Raw genomic sequence first — 14,722 nt, 5'->3', positions numbered from 1 at the left:
ATAATTATCGATCCACAGTAGTTGCTAACAATTGTTTTTGAATTGATAAGGATTTTCTTCCCAGGAATAGATTACCTCAGTTGTATTTGACAAAAATTTTCGGAATTTTGGGTCAGTAATACCTTTAGTTCCTGCTATAGTTGGCTTTTCTATCTTTTTTATTCAAGCGTAACTGATCTGATGAATTTTGAAAACGGTAATCGTTATGGTTGAATAGATAGGGATTTCGAATTGGTGGTCTGGCACCTTGAATTAAACGATTAAAATGATAAAAAATAGGCTGGGCGAAAAAAGAACAATGAATTTTAAAGCATTTCAAACTTTATTATCTACTGATTTTTATTTTTCTTATTCTTCTTGTCTTTCCTGTTTGGGTTGTCCTTCCTGTTTTTGTTGTCTTTCCTGTTTTTGTTATCTCTGCTGTTTTTCTTGTCTTTCGTGTTATTTTTGCCATTTTTACCTTTCCTATTCATCGTTGTAGTAATCCAATCTAAATATGCAGAAACTTTGCTATAAATACTTGGTACTTTTGCATCGCAACCAAGTCCAAGTGATACAAGCCCAACAAGCTTTTCTGTATTGTCATCTTCATCCCTACAAATCAATCCTCCTCCACTATCACCCTATACGAATTAAAGAATATTCAAAATATTGAATTGTTCGTTTTGACCACTCTACTCTTCAGCAAATTGGTTTAAATGATACCAGTCTGAAGCCTTAAATTGAAAAGTTGACATGAATACTCGCATATTGATAATAGTATTATCTATATGAAATGACAGAGATAGATATCTTAATATCAACTTAGGATATGATAATCTCATTACATATGTTAAAGTTAAAAAAAATCTACAATCTAAAATTGGTTAGATCATTACTTTAGGAACAAAATAACATAAACTATTGAAACTAGTAGTTTATGGAGCTCCTTTTTGAGATATCTATTTTTTATTCTAAAAGTGAGTAAATTACTCAGACTTTCACCTTATATTTCATTGATATGTGGGTCTCAAAACGAAAGAAAAGAAATCTAGAATCTGCGAAAAGTTTTGTAATTGACCTTTAATGAGCTGTTGAATTAATATATGAAAAAATAATGAATGTAATTGGTCAAAATATTTTAGATCTACCGTACATCTATATTACTTAGTATTTGGTTTCTGATTGAGAGTTTTCTCATTGGCAAACAAATCTTCTTCTCTTTATGAAAGGTAGCAGCAGTAAATCGATGTTTAAAAAAAATCCAAATTCGAGTAACAAAAACCTTCAAATGGAATAATTTCGTATACGCTGAGATAGGATAGCGTCTCCTGCTATGCATTGATCGACAGTAATCACGGTAGGTATACATGTCGTGCTCGGATTGGGGTTTCTTGAGTGATTTGGATGTTTTTTTTCAAGTGTGACCACTTTTTTCCGAGTGAATATAATAAAAAAAAATATAAACAAAACAGACTGCCTTTCTGATAACGTGATATAGAAGCTTGAGTTTAATATACAAGGTTATACACTGTATGTTAGTGTTTAAAATTAAAAGATATTATCAATCAAACATTATTTTTCGTTTAAAAAGTTAAATTTAGCCTTACAATGGTTATTTCCAAAATACTAGAAAAAGCCATTTTATACACATACAAATGATGATATTGAAGGAAAAGCATTCACAGAATCTCTATATCCTTTCATATACAGACACTTTATAAAAATCATTGTTGTTGCATCGAAAATGACATTTTGAGACATTTTTATATGTCCGGGGGGCAGTCCTGTTTTTTCGAGTGCGTCTGTGGTTTATATCGAGTGATTATATCAATTTCCTTTAGCATAAAATGTTCTGTGTCAGTGTATTAACGTTTAAAAACTTTAAATTGTTTTTTAAATTAAGTACTTTTCACTGTCCGAAACCAATGCATTCATCAGTTTGATAATGGTGTACTAACATGTACATAATGGAGACAAATCTCATTCATTTGTAAATCTTGCTATAAAATACTCATCATAAATACCAGGACTAAATTTGGTATATTTGTAAATCTTGCTATTTATCACATCTTATAAATCACATATACAGTATACATTCGTTATGTCTGCAATCTAATGTAAGCATAGACAATTTAGATTGAGACGTACAAACATATACTATTTTAAGCTGATGAAGTATCCGTTTCATTGCTTACTGCTATAAAATTAGGTGTATTTCGAACATTTAAAATTCTTTTGAAAAAATTAAAATGCATCTCAATACTTTTCAAAATCTCAATACCCAAAACGTCTTCAACTATATTAACGAACGACACACTTACTAAAACATAGCATCATCCTCTGTTTGTTGTGCATGTTGTGTCAGTTAAACAATGAATTACCGACCACTGTTTCTATAAATAACCTATCATAATAGCAAATTTTACAAGAACAGAATTTATACATTACAGAATCATCAAAATTATCTTTTTTTCGACATTTTTTTTTTCTTCAAAAAAACGTGCACACTATGTTGACCAATTGAATATGTTGAAAGATAGGGCACCTTTGGCAAACCTAAGGCTAAGTGCACACAATCTTGAAGTTGAAAGAGGCAGATACATGCAAGTTAACAGAGAAGAAAGGTTGTGCAAATTATTTCATGATAAAAATATAGAAGACGAAACATATTTTATATTGCACTGAACAAAATATGAATCACAAAGAAATGTTCTTATATCAAAATTGTCCAATTTCAAAAATCATGACAAACAATCCAAAACTGAGGATGTATATATCAAACTACAACTTAATAACAAAAATGTCCTTATAAATGAGTAATATAAGGATTTGAAGCTATAACATACAATATACTTATGTCAGTAGCCTATTCTAAATTAACCTTTATATATTGACATATTTATAACTGCACATTTCATTGTTCGAAATATGCCTATTAATATTCTATGTAGTATTGTTTAATTGCTGCAACATTACTATTTGTATACTAGTTGTATGGGCCGTTGCCAATTATTGTAATTGAGTTTGTGCCAATAAAATATTTGCACAAATTTCAGACGAAAGACTGTTTGACTTTCTCTTTTTTGTTACAAGTAGTGCAAATGAAAACATTCCCTCTGAAGGAAAGGACGTTGCTGGTACTACTTTAAAATATAGTAGCATCAGGATAAACATATTTTTTTGTTAACTGATTTTATTGAGTTTTAAAAGGGGATATTTCAACGGAACCAAAATGAGTGAAAATGTGAAGAGAAATATCTCAAGATGTATAACTGGCAAACGAGTATCCGAGTACTAAAACTGTACTCGAGTACTCGGCCTTCTGATCGAGTACCCGACTACTCGAGTACTCGTTGGCATCCCTAATTATAACATAGCATTTTTCTGATTCTTTAATGCTATCCAGTAGGGTTCTTACTTTAAAACTCCGGTGTTTACCACAAAAAAATATGATCAACTGTAAAAAATAAGTACTTAATTGAACTTGAACAGATTATTTTGTTCCTAAAGTAATGATCTTACCATGGTCAATTTTGATCATCGAAGTAATAAGTTTTGGGATTAGTTTGGAATATATGATATTGTCTTTCATATAATTACAGTTTTAAACTAGAAAAGTCATTTCTAAAGTCAAGAATACCTTTTGTTCTTATTAGAATTTTCGTTAAAAAAATCGGATGGTTTCACAATGCGTTAAATAGTTAAATACAAGGAAATTGTGCTTTTTTGTTGCTCAAACATGTTTGTTATTCAAAAAAAAGATTGGTAGTCATGTGAAAAACTATCATAATTACAAAATAGCAGTTAAATGACCTTATCGCATGTTTTATCATTCGAAAAAACCCGATCTATCCTCGAAAAAAAATGAACTGAATCACTCGGGTGAACCTGATCCTAGCCGGACACTGTACCTACCGTGGTCATGTGAATCTAAACTAAGACAAAATGACACGATAGAAAATTTATCATTTGGGTAGACGCCTATGGTAAGTGTCAAGATCAAGACAAACCAGTTCTACTGTTAGATAACATACATTTATAAATCATAAAAACATAACATACATAAAAATGAGTTTATGTAACAATAAAAATCGTGACACCGACGACAGAGCGTATATTATTGCCTTTTGATTCACGATTAATTCAGTAGAGTAGTTTATGGGTGTACGAATATCAGGGTTGTTTCCTCTGTAATCATGTTTGAAAGAGAATATTTTGAGTATACAAAACGAACATTAACATTAATTAAATAATTAGGATCGAGAATTGCAAGTTAAATACTGCTGCTAATGAAAATGAAACCTTTAGAAACAATACTTCTTATATGTTTCATGATGTCATTAAATGAAATTAAAATTGCAATTGTAAGAATGAAGTTTAAAATCAAAATGGTCCAACGAAAAGATCAGTTTGACTGATAAGTTGTGTTATGCTTGTTTAACGTTTAGTCGCCAATATATATTGTCATTTTATCTATCGTTGCGTCAAAATTATTAATAGTTAGAAATATCGTCTGACGTATCCTAGTATATTGATACTTGAATTATTGCTTTAAAATTATGATCAAGGTGGTACTACATATTTGACTAAAATCAATTTGGTTCGTTTATTTGGCATAAAATTTGTACAAAATAATTACTTTGAACCTTGGACAAAAATGTAAAAATTATATATCAAAGAGCAAATTGAATAGAAACATATGATTAAACAGCCTCAATCAAATTAAGTTTGCAGAGCTTGCATCTAATTTCAATCGAACGTTCGGTTCTGGACGTACGAGATGATTATTCTAGAAACAAAAATGAAATATAGTTTAACATACGCCGCAGGAACTTTTCTCCTCTCCCTGGACACAAACTTTCGTATTTGCCAGCCAAGTATAACCTATTTCGTAGACTTTAACACAGCTATCAGGGTTGATAATTTGTACAGACGCTTCTTGCAAACGATCCAGTAGGTTTAATTCTTGAAACAAAGTTGAGAAAAAATATTTATTAATAGATCAGAAAGAAATGATTTTCTTATCCCAGGAAAATATTACCTAAGCCGTACTTGGCACATCTTTTGGAAATTTTTTGTCCTCAATGCTCTTCAACTTTGTACTTGTTTGACTTTATAATTATTCTGATCTGAGCGTCACTGATGTGTATTATGTAGACCAAACGTGCGTCTGACGTATCAAATTTATAAACTTGGTACCTTTGATAACTATTGGGACAGAAGCAAATATTTGAAGGCCCCCTCAATATAGTTGCAACAATTATGTGGGTAATTGGACAGTTATTGTTCTATACCATGGTGTTTTTCATTGTCAACTTGGTATTTATTATTGCAACTAATGTCTAAAATGATGCTTTGACGACAACTAGGTTAAATTACAATGTGTCCAGTCTAACATATCTTAATGTCAAATTTTAGCTAATTTTTATTTTGTTTATAAACGACATACAACTTTCATTTGCAAATTATGTACCAATAATCGGAGCCTTATCATCATTAAAGGCTAGACACAATATTCTTCATGACTCATTTAAATAAATCAGTTCACATAACATAATAACGATACTATATGTCCCATTTGGTGCTTTCATATTAAAAATTATATGTTTAGTGTTACTGTATCTGCGTTTTCCCTGTAAATTCTGTAATAAACATACTTTTCTTTGTTCCATTTACATTTCCCCATCCGGATACTTTACACAGCTCTCCTGTACGATTTTTACTTATATCACCGTCCAAGCTTATCTTATTGATTGTCGCACCAAAAATAAGTGGTTTCTTTAGCTCAATCAGCATTATGTCATTACCAATTAACATTCGTTTATTGAAGTTTTCATGCTGAAAAATAACAATGTCGATTGATTAAACATGATATGTTTGTTGTTTACATTCTTGCCATTTTGTCTCTGGTGAATATGTGTACTATTTTCGATCATACAACCTCCCCTTATTTCCATATTTCACACATTAAAATTCTATGTTATGATTGAACGTTTATTGTTAAATGACGAAACTGTTTAAATTATTTTGGAGTATTCTTATTTCCTTGATCTTCTGTTTATTGAGGTCTATAAAATTTGTAGGTTAGCCTCGATATGATTTGTATATTTGTAAAGCTCGGATCATCATTGATGAATGCTATATCAAAACTTACAGACTTCATCTTTAAATGGGTTTTTGTGGAGGTTAATGAAAAAGTTGCTCATTTCTAATACATATTACACGCACATAATATAAACGTCTCTTGTTTTTTCATTGCAGTTTGTAGTTGCATAGAAGATGGGTTTTGGCTTAATTTGTCAAATAACTGATTATACAAATGTATTCTTTTTTATATAAAGTTGCCAGTAACACAAGGATTTAGTTTGTCCAGTTGAAAGTATTTTGATATTAACACGATTTGATGGAATGATTTAGAGTGGAAGTTTTAGGTCCATAAATCTTATTTTTGAAATAGAACTAGGATATGATCCCTGTTTTCAACAGGAAAAGACTACATTAAAATAGTTCATTCATTCATAGATTCATTTTTTTTAAACTAACAAAATTCACAACATTTTCAACTATAGGAAAAACATTATCATACCACATAAATATCTTTCACATATCTGATAACGTTGAGCTGACTATACAAAGAACTACCCGCTAATACCCGGAATCCATCTTTTCTAAAAAGAAAATAAGTTGTAAACTTCGGTTGCATGTTAGTTGATTTGTATAAATATTAGACATAATATTCTTAACTCTCAATCAAACTTTTTTTAGATATTGAACTACATGTAAATTGTGTTTTACTTATGATGCAACCAGATATTGTTAAGTTAGTCAAGTCCTCTCCCTTGCAACGTACGGGTATCTGTCAGAGTCAAACAGATAAAGGACAGGGAACCAGTCTATGGAAAAGATAGTATGATCAACAGTTTTATAGAAAATTAATGACTCCATGATAGTTAAAGCTAACACACAAACAAGTTAACATTGCTTGCTGTTTGATATGAGCTAAAGCTCTGTGTTGAAGGCTGCACCTTGACCTTTAATGGTTTAATTTTATAAATTGTGACTTGGATGGAGAGTTGTCTCTTTGATAAACATACCACATCTTCTTATATCTACTAGTTTTATAAAAGATAAAAGAATTATGTGTCGTATATCAAAACTGTTGTGTCGAAATCCCTTTTAGCAGAAAACACAAGAATGTTAGATAAAGGCAACAGTAGTTCAAAATTCATAAATCGATAGAGAAAAAATAAATCCGGGTTACAAACCAAAACTGAGGGAAAAGTATCAAATATAAGAGAACTACGACACAAAAGAGAAACAAAACCGAAACGTAACACAGACAGAAACGAACTATAATGTAACAATGGCCATTTTCCTGACTTGGTAGAGGATATTTAAAAAAAAAATGGTGGGTTAAACCTGGTTTTGTTAGGTCACTCTAAGGTCGCATACACACGATAGTAACCATATATCTTTAGTACCTAAATTTCGAGTACAAATTAAGTACTGTAAAATACAGGTACCTAAATATTACAATAATTTTAAAGTAACAAAATAGTACTGAATATTAAAAGTAGATTTCCAGCACTACAGATTTTTAGTACAGAAATAGTACCTATGCAAAAGTAGCTGTGTAACTACTTTATTTCTATTTATAGAATATAACCCTTGCACGCAGGTACAAAATAATCAAAATTCAAATGATTAATTGATTGACTATTGGTTACTTGAATTCAAGTGGCAAGTATTTCATGAATGTTCAAAATGATTAGTTAGATATATACATATGTAGTTTATGGAAAAAGTGAACAGCGATATCATATCTTGACCTTCATCTAGAATAGATTCTTTTTGTATTATTAACTTTCTACTCATTTTCGACAGGTTATCAAAAACAAGGTCAAGTAAGGACAATTAAAAACAGGAAAATCTAATTTTCAATCTGTGGCAATTTGGAGAAAATTAAACTGAACGATGTTATACGCGAGAAAATCAACAGAAAAACAGTTATTTTCGCAAAACAATGCATCGATAGATAGCTTAATTTTACTTCTTATTGTTGCTCTTACTTGACGGAGAACCAGAATGTTCTTACTTCATGACAAAATTGATGGTTTCATTTTCACAATTGTGACTGTTTCATTTCTATATAGCAAGGTTCTAGCAGCGTCTGCACATGAATAGCGATTATCTGTTATGAAAAAAACCTTCTAAAATTCCAGTGGTTAAAGTGGAAGACATCCTTCAAAACTGGTACGGACAACATCACATTTTAATTAATTACCATGTGATATCTATGTCATAGATGACTTCGTTTTTGTACCAATAGAGCACCCTGGTTGTATAGTAGATTCAATGTCGCTCAGTCTGGCAGTTTCCATGTAATGTTTTGTAAACTTATTTTCATTGTGTTGTCAGTTCGTCTTCGACTTTTGTTCATTTCATATCTTCCGTCTCTTTTTCGTTGTTTGGGTGGTGGCTGTTTTCGAAAAACACGTACCCTCGCACGGTCGGTCAGATATTAAACACAAGATGCATCTTTTTACATGCTTGACAGATTTAAAATTTATGTAACCATGTGAAATTGGAGAATGTGGTAGAGAAATATATAAAAACATGTAAAGCAACAAATGCTTTCAATATTGAGATTGCCTTTCTTAAGAGTAGCTTAAATACTTGTAACTTATCACAGATCCCAGGATTGAAATTTCATATTTATGCCAGACGTGCGTTTCGTCTAAAAAGACTCAACAGTGACGCTCGAATAAAAAAATGTTGAAAAGGAAAATAAAGTACGAAGTTGAAGAGCGTTGTATGTGAGCCTCCCTGAATCAAAAAATGGTTGATAGGCCTTGGTTATTTCCGAAATATTTGTATATTAACATGTAGGAATTGTAACGGTTTAAGATGCAAAAAGTGAGTTTATATTATATAAGATATATCTCACTTACGTTCTGGGGTCAGTGGATTTAAAAGTGCAATGAGCCGCTGTTAAAATCCAGTTTTCAGCAATAATTACTCCCCCACAATGCCTCTCCCAATAACCATAATCATTGGTCTGAACAGAGACTTGCCATGGAAATTCTTCTATGTCAGCATCTTCACCATTAACAATCTTAACGATAGTAGCGGTATTAGACACCTAAAAGATAGTCGAATGTTATCAAAAAGACATTTAAACTCATAAATCGCAACACAATTGGACAATGCAAAGAGCAGAAAGCGATAAAAAGACGAACAACGATGTCAAAACGTATAAATAATATCACTCATCAAATAAACAAAGCATATATTACGATATTTTATATTTATAACAAAAGACTATATGAAAGTTTTCGATGAAATGAGGAAGTAGTATGTATAATTTCATGGTTTATTTTTTATTTGTATCCTAATATAATTTAATTTTGGATTAACGTGTCTTCTGATTGGCTGACGTTATTTTGTTATCAATGGCTTTAAAGGTGCTACGCGCGTTATTCATTGTGCACCATTTTTTTTAATGTTATTTCTTCATAGACAGAAAAAATATTACAGTCATTTCTTAAATAATTTCTCAGATCGTATTTTACAGCGCAAACAATAATATTTGCTGATAATGAAAGACAAAGAAGACACAAAACTAAGCAGGAATAAACAGAACAATGAAAATAAAAATATGCAAATGGTAAAATAAAATAAAGCTCACCAAGGAAAATTCTAAAATGAAAAGTAGCTTTTTAAATGGCAAAATAAACAGCTAAAACACATCAAACGAATAAAAAATCAACTGTAATATTTCTGATGGGGTAGTTAATTACTTAAGTAGAAAATGGTGGATTTAACCTTGTTTGATAGCTAGCTCAACATTTCACTTATATGAAAGTTGCATATAAGTCCATCATATTGACAACAATGTGTGTGCAAAACAAACAGAAATAAAAGGTAAAAATGTCAAAAATTAGGGTAAAACGAGGAGTAAAAATTCATACACTTATCTGCCTTAAACTGAGGGGATTTCTTCTCAGGTATTTGAAAAATAACATGCTTAGTTTTCAAAGTTTTGGTTGAGGTGTATTAAAGTATATATATGCAACCAAGTAATCTGTTGGGACTTTTGAATCTCCATGACGACACACAAAAGTCCTATTCAAATCATGAAACCGTTGAAATATTTTCAATGGTATGCTGTTTATCAGTTGTTTTTGTTTAGATAAATGCTAACCTTTTGATGTTAAAAATAGTTCTACTTTTCTTTACAAAATTATTTGTAACAGTCACATTGAGGATTTTTTTTAAAACTATCTCTTAAAACGATGATTCCCGATGTTTAAAGCTGTCAAACGTATCACTAGCATTCGATTTTTGGCGGAATGTTTCAAATTTAACAAAATTTGTCAAACATTTATTCCCTCACGACAACAATCAGATATGTGTAGCAAGTCTCCCGATTTAGCAGATTTTGGTGAATCGGCCGCTGTAGTGACGGATAAGGTAGTAGTTTTCAATATACGAAGGATACAAATTCAATAAGAATGGTAAAAGGAACGGTTTATTCTGAAGAGTTCTACCGAAAGCAGTTAAATCGGTTCGCTCATGAACATTATCTTATAATTTTTGCTATTAACTTGATAATTTTATCTTTGTTTTCCATCTACGCATCACGAGTTTCTGATCAGACTTTTGACAAATTTTATTCTGGATAGTCTGATTAAGAACTTCAGTAAAAATCCCAAATGTATGAACCAGTCTATATTCAGAATGGATATATATTCGTTCTTTTAGAGCAGTCATTTAGTTCTGAAACTATAATACCTTTATGTGTGGAATCAAAAACAAGTCATCGGAATGAGCCAGTTAAATGTCCTAGCCTAGAAAAATCAAAAGAAAAATAACAAGATTTTGCTATTGTGTAAAACACACCAACACCGCAATCATAATTGAAACAGTCGGAGGGGGCATTGACATGTTACTCTTTGTTTATTGAAACACTGGTAGCGTTACGGAACGCACTTAATGACAAGGAAACATTTGTAGTAAAAACCTTTGCAAACAATAAACACTGTAGAAAACTAAATACTGAGCAACACGAACACAAGTCAAATCAGGGGTTTTCTGTACAGTCAGAAACCCGGTTGAAATAGAACAAAAGAATCGAAGCTCTTTGTTAGAGAAGGCGATAAATGTGTACTGTATTGTTTACTATAGTGACAAAATTTTTAAAAGTTAATAGAAACGAACAAAATTACAATTTTCTTCTCAATTACGAGGTGTTTTATTTTAAAAACACCATTTGCATAAGTTTTCAATTTATCTAGTACATAGTTAAGCAGAACAATTGGATTTCAAGTCGACGACATGGGTATCTTTCAAGTTGGATGAAGAAAATGCATAACCTCCGATTTTTTTCAAAAAATTACCACGGACGGAAAACATACCAATCTATTAGTCCAAAAATTTTCGTGTCTGCCCTTCCATTATGTGACTCGAGCAAAAATTCCAAAAAATGGGTAACAATTGTATCGAAAAGAGAAAATCGAGTGCACCTTTTTATGTTAGGGCGTGTTTGAGTTGAATATTTTGTCTTGATATCGTATAAAGTAAGATTATTTCATACATCGGTCGCTTCAGATTCTATTATTTTTATATATCATGTATATCACTGCTACAGATTGACTTTATAACACAAAAAATAACAGCACTAAAAGATGAAATATATGGGTCAAGTGAAATACCTATCTAATGAGTCACAAAAACAGAGAAGGTGTGTTCGAGTAGCTAATTTTTTACTGAAAGTACTTGACGACAGTCTTTCAAGTTGGATGATGAAAATGCATATCTTTGAAAAAATATATTTTTTTGTGTGTGAAAACTAGGGTTTATAGTCTTTATACATTAAAAAAATCTAGTCTGCCCTTCCAAGAAATTTTTAATTAGAATTTTTTAAATGTTTATGAATTTTCGAAAATTCCTCCTGACAACCGATCAGACAATAGTTTTAAGTTGAATCAATGCAGACAAAATCATTAACTGATGCTGATTAGCTAGTTGATACATTTGTCTTTTAAAATACAACTGACATATAAGGATCGTAGTGGTGCAATGTGGATAAATTTATCGGTTTCCATGAGCAAAATTGGTAGCGCGTCATCCCTACAATGGCTTCCATTTCTACGATTGTGAAAATGAACTGGCGTAATGGGGAGATAATTCTGACGAAGTAGAATCCTGACTGTGTAATGCCTCATACAGATGGATAAACAGAGCCTGTTTGTCATGTGACACCAGCAATGGTGCTCATGGGAAATACAATTCGATGAAAAAAATCCATTCAGTTATGTTCGTAAAAAGGAAAATAGGATGGGATTGCAGGTGGCTTCTTTAAGCTGTGACAGATTCATTCCATAACGCCCAAACAAAATAATTATGGCGGCTCTAATAGTTAGTACTTGAAAGCATTTTAAAAATGTATGATCAAAACCGAAATATGATAAAACAAGTAAATATGTTTAACTAGCAAGAGTAGAAAAGAAAAAGAGAAAAGTGATCCAAATTTATAAAATATCATAGGAATGTTTTTATACGTACTACAGCCATGTAAAACACTACAAACAATAGTGAAGAGGTTAGGCGCATTGATATAACTACTTTCTATCATTATTTATAATTATTATAATCATACCTTTTGTTGCTGCTACTGCTACTTCTTCGCAAAGGATTATTATTATACAGAATAAAAAAAAATAAAAAAACATACAAAACTAGTGAAATCGAAAAGATGTGCATAGAAAAAAAACACCAAGCGCCTGTAGACACAAATCAAAACTAAGACTATATTTATTTCAAGTGCCTGGGCGATGCTTCAGATTTCTATAGATCAGATTTGATTTTATAATAAAGGTGATAATACAATATCGTAGAAGTGTTTACATATCCATGAATGCTGTTTGGACGGTGTATATAGTGATCATATATAAGGAAAGCAAATTGGGTATACCTACATTTTTGTAAATCACGCCCAATATCAATCTCACCATTACAATAATCTTAAATTTGAAATTTGAAATCAATTCCTATATGGTTGTAAAAGGGTATTATTATCACACTTGTGAGTTTATGATAAAACGTATATCAGGTTGTATGTCTGATTGCTTAATTAATCACCAACTTACCGACAAACCCAGTGAACAGGAATAATCTATACATCTGTATGTTGAGCGCTGAAATCAGAATGAAATCAAATCATTCAAAAAGAATCTGTACGTTATACAAACAAAAACAAATATCAATTAATATTTTCAGTCAAGCCACCCATTCAACATACAAACAAAAGAAACAAACAAGACAGATAGAAAGAACAATATAAAATTTATGATATTATTTATAATGTTTACCGATGTTTAAGCAGATTGATAAGAGACAAACCAAGGTAAGAAGCGAAAGCTGAGAGAATCGCATGAAATTAAAAAAAAAGTAAAATCACAAAAATTATGAACTCCAAAGAAAATTCAAAACGGAAAGTCCCTAATCAAATGGCAAAATAAAAGCTCAAACACATCAAACGAATGGCTAACAACTGTCATATTCCTGTCTTGGTACAGACATGTTCTTGTGTAGAAAAGTGTGGATTCAAAGTTAGCGAACACTAGTGGGTCGTCTAGGTATGCGTCTCTATCTATCCATCCACGATGCTAACTCACACTCTCTTAAAACTAAAAATCAAGAACAGTACGACTTCAATACAAATAAAATTGCTGAAGTTAGAGACCAGACGACTATGCCAGTATTCAAAGATCTAAATCTGCTTTGGGTCTTTTGTAGACGAAACGCGCGTCTGGCGTAAATACCAAAATTGAAGCTCTGTTGGAACAGTTTTCGTATAAATAGCACATATTTGAAATGTTTTATACTGACATTAGATCAAGCCATCCATTGCAATTGATTGTTCACCAGCGATCTCGGAGTATTTTTTTATGTCTTGTAATAAAAAAGAATAGGTATTGATTTGTTATGAGATACATTTAAATATATATGAAATCTTTTTAATATATGTTTTTAATTTTCTATCATTATTTCAATAGCGGTGCTGATAGACTGTTAACTTACAAGAGTTCATCAGTTCAGTATTGCGTACTTGAGTATAAACATGATTTGTTATAAAATAAACATTATATAAACCGTTGATAAACTACGAAATTGTTGCAGAACTATATATATCATTTGATTATAAAGTTTTGAACGTATTAAAGTAGTTCATACATTCTTAGCTTTCAAGTTATGTTGCCTGAACCTGCCTGGTATGATTAAATGACAGAGCGCTTCGGACATGGTAAATGTATCACGTATTTAAAACAAAATATATTCTATGATGCACATGTTGACAAGTAATATCTTTATACTGAATAACGCGGACAAAATATTTGAAAATTCAAATATTTAAGATCTTATATAACCGAAAGCTGAAATACATAATAACTCCGGCATCTCTAACACAAAATCTCTGCAGTTATTCCTTTCTTTTAATTTTAATAAACCTCTTTTCATATTGAGTATCCTCTCAAGCATTTTCTGATAATGAAACTGAATAAAAAGCATATTGTGCAGATACATTGGCACCGTTAATGTAATAAAAAAAACAATGCGTTAAAATAACAAACCTGTATTGAGATTTCAGTATTAATTGCGTCGTTCTGTGTTCCTTTCCTCTGACAAATTGATCAACATTGATTAACTGTCTATTTATATTATCACGAACGACGTT

General features: G+C 31.1%; 1 protein-coding gene across 2 annotated transcripts; it reads right to left on the bottom strand.

The window, feature by feature from the left end:
• Positions 1–303: 303 nt before the first annotated feature.
• Positions 304–14,722, bottom strand: LOC139526971 (chymotrypsinogen A-like). 2 transcript variants are annotated; one of them, XM_071322165.1, is made up of 8 exons: positions 14,619–14,722; positions 13,134–13,181; positions 12,550–12,566; positions 8,934–9,124; positions 6,569–6,650; positions 5,640–5,820; positions 4,805–4,947; positions 304–623 (listed from the first exon to the last, which is right to left on the bottom strand). In XM_071322165.1, exons 2-8 carry the CDS (start codon positions 13,165–13,167, stop codon positions 330–332), a joined length of 942 nt encoding a protein of 313 aa, XP_071178266.1. In that variant the 5' UTR covers positions 13,168–13,181; positions 14,619–14,722; the 3' UTR covers positions 304–329. The 2 variants fall into 2 exon arrangements, with proteins under 2 accessions (XP_071178266.1, XP_071178267.1); XM_071322166.1 differs by lacking the exon at positions 13,134–13,181 and having other exon boundaries at positions 14,619–14,660.

This window comes from Mytilus edulis, chromosome 6 (genome assembly GCF_963676685.1).
Source record: "Mytilus edulis chromosome 6, xbMytEdul2.2, whole genome shotgun sequence".
Classification (NCBI taxonomy): Eukaryota; Metazoa; Mollusca; class Bivalvia; order Mytilida; family Mytilidae; genus Mytilus; species Mytilus edulis.
The sequence above is the reverse complement of the archived record's forward strand: the minus strand, read 5'-3'. Positions and strand labels throughout refer to the sequence as shown.